Source organism: Sitophilus oryzae, unplaced genomic scaffold (genome assembly GCF_002938485.1).
Source record: "Sitophilus oryzae breed Bouriz unplaced genomic scaffold, Soryzae_2.0 scaffold_172_pilon_pilon, whole genome shotgun sequence".
Lineage (NCBI taxonomy): Eukaryota > Metazoa > Arthropoda > Insecta > Coleoptera > Curculionidae > Sitophilus > Sitophilus oryzae.
This window is the reverse complement of record NW_022146424.1, coordinates 11,182,581-11,192,858: the sequence shown is the minus strand read 5'-3', so window position 1 is coordinate 11,192,858 and position 10,278 is coordinate 11,182,581. Positions and strand designations below refer to the sequence as shown.

At 31.7% G+C, this 10,278-nt stretch overlaps 1 protein-coding gene across 1 annotated transcript; it reads left to right on the top strand.

Annotated features, from left to right (window-relative positions):
* Nucleotides 1-573: 573 nt before the first annotated feature.
* On the top strand, nucleotides 574-10,019 carry LOC115881616 (apolipoprotein D-like). The gene is made up of 5 exons (XM_030899169.1): nucleotides 574-964; nucleotides 3,806-4,028; nucleotides 6,671-6,822; nucleotides 7,649-7,817; nucleotides 9,759-10,019. The coding sequence occupies exons 1-5, from the start codon at nucleotides 842-844 to the stop codon at nucleotides 9,893-9,895; spliced, it is 804 nt and encodes a 267-aa protein (XP_030755029.1). The 5' UTR covers nucleotides 574-841; the 3' UTR covers nucleotides 9,896-10,019.
* Nucleotides 10,020-10,278: the final 259 nt, after the last annotated feature.

Here is a 10,278-nt window from a genome sequence, read left to right as displayed (position 1 = left end):
GGCGGCGATCTTGACTTCACAACACGAGCCATCTCTGTCAACACTGTTATTTTTATACTTGTTATTTTTTAGTTATTTTTAAATAACAGTTCTAAAGCTTTCTGAATTTAAATATAATAGACACAGTTCCAACGATCTCGACTTTACATAATAATATATACGCCAACGCCAGCCAATGCTGCCAAATCACTGATATTTTTATACCTGTTATTTTTTAGAAATTATAACTGTATAGAGCTGTTATTTGTAAATAACAGTTCTAAAACTGCAGTTTGTTAAATATCAACTAGTCATAGATGTAAAATTTATTTTAAATTCCTGTTAAAATTTAAAAAAAATATGTTAATTCCACGCTAAGCTTCCACGCTTATTGTGATGTTCTTTTCATTATTTCGGGTCACGCTGTATTTCATATTAATAAATCTGTAGTTTTCTTTGCCCGCTACTGGCTCATTTCTTCGTATTCCCACTAGAGTTCAATCTTATCACCGATTCTTTGAACAATCTGACCCGTACAATCGCTTGGGTCACTTAATTGATCATATCCTCGCTTTTTATCATATATTAAGCGCTGTAAATTAATAAATTTGAATCATTTAAATCTATGTGTGTATATTTTCAAGGCGCGCTTTACAAGAACAGGCTATAGTGGTTAACGCTGAGTCATCGCATTATTGCTTCTTGTCAAAATCGCATTATATAGTTATTTATTTTTATGTTCGATACGTCACACTAAACACCGCTAACTAGATTGTTGTTTAATTTAATTATTTAGTCGCATAGAAGAACTTGTAGAGTACGGATTGAAATTGAGTGAAGGACTATTTATAAAAATTGAAAAATGTGTCGATGGATTTTAGTGAGTTTTGTGTTAATTTTGGCCGTGCAGAATGCCAAAATGCACTCGTATCATTTGGGTACTTGTCCTACGATTGAACCACAATCGAATTTTAATATGAAAGGGGTAAGTAAAAAATACGTTTTTAAAAAAGACACGAAGGCTTTTTTATATTATTTAATCAGCATATTTAAAAAACTCTGCATGCGGTAATTTTTTTTAAAAAAATAAATTTTACTTTATTTAAGTAAATAAAAGATAATTAACGATTTCCGTGTGATAATTTGGTTATTTAAATGTAAATATAGCCAGAGACAGAACAGAATATTTTATATCTTTTTTAGGCTTTTAATTAAAAAAACAGCAGTCCAGAGATTAAATTATTTAATACTTATTAAAGAATGCATAAAAAATTTGATTTTTTTCACATTCTTTATATCATAATTAACTACTTTACAGCTAAGTTTAAATATTAATGATAATGTAAATAGAAAAATAAAAAATAGATTTAAATTTTATTATTTATAAGGTAATAGATTATACAGGTCAAATAATCGTTAATAATCGTTCAAATAATTAAAATTATACAGGGTGTCAAAAAATAGTGTATCAAACTTCGGTGGGTGATTCAACAGATAAAAATAAAATAAAAAGTTCCTATGAACATGTGCTAAAATGCTTCTCGAAGAAGTTACGGCCCTTGAAAGATTAAATAAAAATAATATATTTTATCTATTTTTAAGAACACTTTACAGCGTTTTTCTTGAAATTTGGTACTCTTACACATTTTAATGACAAAGTGAATGACGATAGTGTAAAATTCCGTAACAGCCCTGAAAGGGTACTTTCCACTGGTGTAGAGAGTACCACTGGTGGTACTTCTTTTATCCTTATAGATACAGTATAGCTGGGACTTTTTTTTGTATTATATTTATATACGTTTAGGTCGAAACGGTGAACGATTTTCAAGATATTTGCGCATGAATGTTCCGATACATTGATTATACAGGATGTCCCAGAAATAAATACAGCTATTTTAATGGGTGCAGGGTGGTAGATCTGGTCAAAAGAAACATCTTTTCCCTTTACCATTTTTAAAATAAATTAAAAATAACCGAGTTATATTACTTCGAAATTTTTAAAAAATAGTGGCAGCATTTTGAGAACCGCTGACGATAACCGACTATTAAAGATTTTTCACCAAGTTTTTCACCTTATTCGAAAGCTCAGGTGAATAAACAAGTGGCACTAAAAAGTTTTTTTTTAATTTTTCGGATGATATCAAGAAAAATATAAAACTTTCTAGAATTTTTGTTACCAAAAAAAAAACATAGGCGTGTTTCTGGGGCAGAAATATAATACCAGATAAAATGTTTGCACTTATTTCTGGAACACCCTGTATATTAGCGAAATAAGGAGATTAATTTATTTAACATTTTATCATTTCACGAGATCATATCAAACTAGAAAAACCTTAAAAGTATTTAAACCGTATTTCAAAAGGGAAAGTTGATGATGGTATTTCAAAACCAAAACGTCGCCGTCGCATCGGTTTGAAAATTTGATTGTTTGAAAAAGAGAATGAAAATATCAAATTTATTTTGTTATATCTATTCATCAAATAGAACCATAAAAAAGTAAATATGCAATAGCATATATTTGTTTTTTTTTCAAAAATCTCTGGAACTATTCGGAATTTTTTAACTTATAAGGTAACATTTTGATCAGCGTCAAATTGCGCTGCTTTGCCTCACATTAACCGACCTTGAATCTCTTCTTAAATAGTTTCTGAGATTCCAATGAGGCTCGAATTGGGACACCCTGTACACTAAAAGGGGGCATTATTTTGATAAAATCGTTTGTTTGACCTTTCAACTCAAAATTCAAAATTTATTTACAAACAACTTCTTTGGCTCGATAAGTAAATACTGGGATTTCCGTAAGACTAATAACTTTTGGTTAGTCAGTATAGATAACTATATTTTCTTAAATTTGTGTGGTTCAAAGTTTTTTTTTTCTTTTTTCGAAAATTCCCATAGAGGTTAAATAAATAATGCTGCTTTATAAGTTTTCAAATTGAGCGTCATACGTTTTCTAAATTTGTTTATGATTATTGTTTTAAAATATGTATTGATTTTACATATTGCCAATTATTTAATTTGTTTTGCCAAATATAAACATAGCAGTAATAACAAATATCCATAAAAAATGCAAAAGATAACATGGAAAATTAGAAAAACAAACACTTAAATTTTCTTCCCCTGAGAAGTTGGCCTGTCAACCCTTGAGAAATTGCAGGCTCCAAGTTGATATTTATACAGGGTGAGTTTTCTACGATGTTCTCTATGGGTATCTCGGAAACTACTGAAGATAGAGAGTCGGTTAAATGGGGAAAGAATTGCAGTTTTGTCATAAATATGCGCCTTTCAGATTTTTGAAAAAGTTCATGGCTTACTAGATATTTCGAAAAAAACAAATTTCGGCTATTTTAAAAATTGTCCCTAATTCCATTATAAGCTATTTTAGACAAAAAGTTTTCAGATAAAAGTTGTAGATAATCACATCCTTAATGAGATTGTGTCCTTCGTTTTTTTTCTAAAGCCTGTCATTTTTGACCTATGACACAAACATATGCTTTTTTAAATGGAAACCATAGTTGGCCATGACTTCATAAAAAGCGCAATTTTTTAAGCTTTTCAGCGATGTAAGCTATAATATGTTTTCTTCGAAAAATGACTGAGTTATAGCCAATTTCGAACTGTTATGAACTGAATTCATCGAGTTATACAATTTATACAATTTGCTAAAAACGCCACACAAATATGGCTAAAAATAAAAGAAATATAACATTTAAAAAAAACTTGGCCAAAAATTGACCAAAGTTGTTTTTTTTGCATCCGGGTGTAATAATAAAATTAAATTAGCAATGTTTTTACGAAATAATTTTCTCATACATTTGTGCTACAGATGCTAGGAATATGGTACGTTATCGAGAAAACGAGTACCGCCAGCTCCTGTATCATCTACAATATCACGCAAGCAGACGAACCGTTTGAGTACACCATAGAAGAGATAAGTCAACACTTCCTCTTGGCACTTACACCTTTGAAACACGGCTACCATTACAGAGGTACTTTGAAGGTACACGATCCGGCAGTGCCAGCTAAAATGACCGTCAGCTTTCCGCTAAGTAAGTATTAAATAGAAATAAAGTATGTCCAACGAGTCAGGGAAGGATTTACAATTTACTGGGAATTAACATGACAGCCAACAACTGTCACTGATGTGTCACTGTTATGTATCATCTCGTTGAACAGACTATATTATTATACATTTTTTTTTGTTTCGTTTCTTTCACCTGTATACATATATTTTTTTCCTTTTATTCTTGGCTTTAGGTCGTTGGGGTTGCAAAGATGTTACTAGATGTTATTCATTATTTTATTTTATGACGACGTTTCGACAGTATATGTCTTTTTCAAGTCTCTTTAACGTAGATTCCTACAGAATTAAAAATTGTTAAAACTGGACAAAACACAATAACACACAATTGTTTTTGGACATCACACTTTAGTATAGAGCACCTATGTATTTTCTAGCAGACCGTTCTGTATAAAACATTCAAGAGAAAACTACGTTCAAGAGACTTGAAAAAGACATATACTGTCGAAACGTCGTCATAAAATAAAATAATGAACAAAATCTAGTAACATCTTTGCAACCCCAACGACCTAAAGCCAAGAATAAAAGGAAAAAAATATTATTATACATATATAATGGTATTATACGATCGAGAAAAAAACGGCGTCAAAGACGGCTGGGTAATGACAAACGATGATAATATTGGCGAGTTCAAGCCCTAGACGTCATTACTTGGCCTATAATCTTCTTTATGTTTTAATGGTCCTTAGTGTTGATTGTCTGTCCCTAGCCTTGTTTAACGTTTAATAATAAACTTTTGTGTAATATATACAGGATGTCCCAGAAATAAATGCAAGTATTTTAACTGGTAGTATAGTTCATCCCCAGAAACACATCTATGAGGTTTTGTTCGCGAAAAAAAAAATTGAAAATTCGAAATTTTTTGGAATTTTGTTTAGTTTTTAGTTAAAAAACATAATTTCTTGATAATATGGCAACATATTATTGGTATTAGAATAATTTTACAACATTGGTATTAGAATAACAACATTGGTATTAGAATAAATTTACAAGAAATAAAATCCAGAAAAGAACCAGTGGTTCTCAAAATTTCAGCAAAATATATTTTTTTTGGAAATTTTCAAAGTAAAATAACTCGATGTACAGGGTGGTCCGAACTGTATTCCGGAAACTTCGGCAGCATATTCTGCAGATAAAAATAAGTAAAACAGTTCCTAGAGATGTATGTCCTAAAATGCTTAGTAAAATAGTTTCGGATATACAGGGTGTAGAAGTTTCCTTTTTATTTCGATTTTTTCCAAATAATTTTTGAAGTAACGTCAATATTTGGATGAAAATTGGTTTCTGGGAGTTTTTTTACATGAGAAATTTAATTTTGTTGTCAATATAACTCCTACTTGTAGAGGGCGCCACCTACATATTTTTTAACTGTCTTGAAGAGTAATAACTTTTCGTCCATACCTGTATAAAACTACTCAGTAAAAAATATACATTTGGGACGGTTTTTACGTAAAAAAGGTCTCTTGGTAAAAATCGCCCCGAGTAACGGTTTTCGAGATATTTAGTTATTTAGAATCGAAATTATCAATACCTGTCATCATTCATCATTGACATAAATTAAACGTGTTGACTAAATAGTTATTAGACTTAAATGTTTTTTTACTAAAAATTACACAAAAATCTTTTTTATCATCATTTTTTCACAGAAAAATTTATGATTAATTTAAAAAAATAAAAATTTCTCAAATGTATAGTTTTTTACTCAGTAGTTTTATACAGGTTCGGACGAAAAGTTATTACTCTTCAAAACAGTTAAAACACATGTCCTAAACCTAAACCCCCTACAAATAGGAGTCATATTGACATCAAAATCAAATTTCTCATGTCAAAAAACCCCCAGACACTAATTTTCATCAAAATATTGATGTTACTTCATAAATTATTTGGAAAAAATCGGAATACAAATGAAAATTCTACGCCCTGTATCTCCAAAACTAAGCATTTTAGGACATACATTTATACGAACTTTTTTACTTGTTTTTATCTGCAGAATGTGCTGCCGAAGTTTCCGGAATACAGTTCGGACCACCCTGTATAATACAAAATAAAACGATAAAGAGAAAATATGTTTCTTTTATCGAGACCTGCCACCCCTTAAAAGACTTGCACTTATTTCTGGGACACCCTGTATATTATGTTTTCATTCAATCTATGTTTATTTTTTCAATTCTATATAATTAACTTATTTATGAAAGATTCTATGCAATCAAAGTTTATATCCAATAATGCAGTGTATAAGGTACAAAGTACTTCATGCGTAAGATAGCGGCCTTCTTCTTTAGGTGGTAGTGGTTAGGCTCGTTTTCCAAAATTTATAGAAACAAATTTAGTTAAATTTAAAACTAAAGTTTGAACTAAAAAGTAAATTAAAAAAAATATATATTATTATAAAGCAAGATTGAAGCAAAAATTAATTTAAATTGCAGTTTAAGCAAAAATATTAAAGCGTATACTGATGAACTGGAAAAATCAGGTCTGGAAAATCTAATTTTAAATATTCTCATTATGCGTACAGTCTGTCCAAGAAGAGAAGGAACGGTTTTGAGAGATCACATCCAAAAACTGAGAGAAAAACGATTTGCTTTTGAATTATCATTTTCTTTTCTGTAGGTGTTGCTGGGAAATCGTCGTTTACAGTGTTTATGACTGATTACGATAATTATGCTGGAATCTTTACCTGTCAAAAGTTGACATTTGCCAATCGTCAATCGGCTACTATATTGTCCAGAACCAGGACCCTCGATAAAATGTTCATCGACAAGGTAAGAAGTATAGTCTTTCCAGCAAAAGAATATTCCTTGAAAGAAATACCGGGATTTTCGCCACTGGAAGAATATTTACAAAGTAAAAAAGTTATTATTTTGTAAACACCACAAATCGGTTTGACAGTGGATTTTTGCTAGTAAAACAAACTTGCTTAACCGACAAAAATGTTTAACGTTGTGAGGAGGTATATCTCCTCCTGAAACTTATTGCCATATATGTGTGTACTAGACAAAATACGGGGTGAGTCTTAAATAAGTGCAAATATCTTCAGGACTGATAGATCTCGATAAAATATACATATTTTCTCTTCACGGTTTTTCAAATAAGTCCAAAACAACCGAGTTATTTTACATTGAAAATAAAAAAAAAATGTTTTTGCTTAAATTTTTAGAACCAATGAATCTTTTCTGGGTTTTCTTTCTTGTAAATTCAATCTACTGTAACTATGTTGCTATTTGCTATATTATGAAGATATGTTTTTTAACTCAAAATTTAAAATTTGCGAAAAAAAACTCATGGACGTGTGTCGGGGTAGAAATATAATACGAATAAAAAATATTTGCACTTATTTAAGACTCACTCTGTATACATAAAAAAATAATTAAACAAACGAGATCATACATTTAACTTTTTCAAACTATGACTTCGCCATAAAGATATTATTATTTAAAAGAATATTAAATTTAAAAAAAACATAGGACTTTTTTGAAAAAAAAAATTAAATTTGTTGTGATTGTTAATGATTTAACTATTATTAATTTTGGAACAACGTATTATGCAGTTTGAGAACCACTGAGCTAATCTATGTTTTTCTGTTTACAGATTAGGTCTAGATTGTCATCATCCCAAATCGATCCCTTTGAATTGTCGCTCATCAAGCAAATCGACTGCCCTAAAAATGCCTCGGAAGGTGTGAACATTAAAATCAACGACTACTCTGTATCAGCTAAAGGTGCTGCGGATGTTATTCGAAAAGCTGGAGAAAAGATTGGTAAATAAAAATAATCCTAGATTAGAACATATATCAGCGTATCTACTTTATCTTATTCAGTACTTTAGTACCATATCCGATTGTTTTTGAGTATTCGCGTTTCACCTGTTTTGCTTCTTATACATATACATGCCAACAGTCAGATCACAGGAGTCAGTACACATGCCAGGAATCTCAGTTGCTTTAACGAAGTTTCAGAGCGTAGGAATGGCATGAGGTTCACAAGCGTAAAGCCAATGTAGATGCAATGACTAAAAAGTATCATCACTGCCATCCATTCCTAGGCCTAGAACCTTTCTATAAAGATAGCGAAAAAGCAGCAAAAACAGTGAGTTTTGGCCATTTGTCTGAGTTTCAGCCCCCTAGTTCACATAGCGCCAGAGTTATACGACGCTCCTAGATCGTTACCATTTTTCTGACGCTAGCTCGTGTGTCGCGGCCTTGAATTTGTACTCCTATCGCACGTAAAGAAGTTTCACTTCAAAAAGATCGAGATTGATACCCTAAATGCCTGCATCATATCTATGAGAGCACAGATTAACTTAGGATGTGGCACTTATTTCATCTTGCTGATAAACGCCGCCGTGACCTCGGACCTTTAATAGGACTATGGCGTTGTCAGACTTCTTTTTTTTTCTCGAATGCATTGTTGCTTTTGTGAAAGAATTATTCCCAATTGAAATAATATTTAATCTGTGGCACAGCTTGTAGCAACACCATACAGAAACACCTTAGACAACTCATAAGAATCAAATGGTTCCACCAAGTCTCAAACGTATCGGTCCTTGAAAAAGCTAGCTGCGAGAGCATTGAAGTCATGATTACAAAATCTCGCTTAAGATGGGCTGGTCACGTATGCAGAATGCAAGAAAACCGCATATCAAAATCTCTGCTTTACGGTGAGCTTGTAGACGGTAAGAGGAAACCAGGTGGACAACTCAAAAGGTACAAGGACATTTTACACGAAAACTTAAAGGGGATTAACATGCAGAATGAGTGGGAAGAAGCAGCGCACAATAGAATGCAATGGAGAAGAATTGTAAACTCAGTTAACAGCGACAACCAAAAGTAAAAAGGCAACAAAGCAATGAGATTTTTGAATGTCCGGAGTGCGGAAGAGAGATAATATCACGTATCGGGCTTTTCAGTCACAGGAAAGCTCACGAAAGAAAACGCATTGCGTAACCGTCTTTTGATGCGTGTCAAATACTCGTCAGCGAGTAATGGCAGTAGAAGTAGTAGCAAAGGTCAGTGGCGCATCCAGAGAGTGAGTCTGGGAGGGGTAGTGGCAATATTTAAATCAGGTAATAGATTTCAATTAAATTTTCGCTTAAAGATATTGTGACTATGGAAAAAAAATAAACTTAGATTGCTCTGGATTTCTATTTTGATTGATATTATTAATTTATTTTGTGACAATTTTAATTAGTACCAGATTTTCTTATTTATAAATTTCTTCCTGGGAGGGGTAATTACCCCCATTACCCCTCCCGTATATGCGCCCCTGACAAAGGTAGTAGTAGCGATTAATCACATGCATGCGCTTTGTATTCGGTCCCTTTAAATAGGATATTTAAAGGGATCAAATATCAAATGCATCCTTGTCTTATTTAATTTCTCCGTCTTACTGATAAATCTGTGTTAATCTGTGACGAGAGTAAGCGCTGTAGGTAAAACGCGGAAACTCAAAATCAAGTTATTACTGAATGAATGATCAGTATCATACAAGCATGATACTGATAACCAGCCGGTACTAAATAAGCTGTGCTCAAAATGAAGCTCTCTCTTAAAGCTGTTTTTATCGTCAATAGTTGTGTTTATTAAGCGGTGAAAACTAACTGTCAAAGCTTTCGTGCTGGTCGTACTGAATAATTTAAAATTTCTCGAACGTTTTGCAAGTTGCTATATCATGTTTATGATTATGATTACTATTTCTTGTAGGTGATGGTGTCGAGTATATATCAGGAAAAGCCAAAGACGTCTATCATAAGGTGAGTGACAAGTCAGAAGAATCCAGCGAAAAAGTTAAATCGCAGTACTCTAAAACTATCGATCCTGATTCTGAATGGTTGCCATAACATAAAATATAAATGTTTATAAGTGTATTGTTCTTTTTGTTTCTAGATATCATGACAAATTATGTTAAATTGCAGACCACTGTGGTAGAGAAAGCAATAAAAGACTGTTTATAATATAAAATAAAATATAATTTTGTTTTATTTTTAGTACATATTTAATAGAAAATGTGGTAATATCGAATATACAGGGTGAGTCTTAAACAAGTGCAAATATTTTCAGGATCGGTGGCCCTCGACAAAAGAAACATATTTTCTCTTTACCGTTTTTCAAATAAGTCCAAAATATGTTTTACTTGGAAAATTAAAAAAAAATGATTTTTCTCTTAAATTTTGAGAACAACTGGATTTTTTCTGGGCTTTCTTTCTTGTAAATTTAATCAACT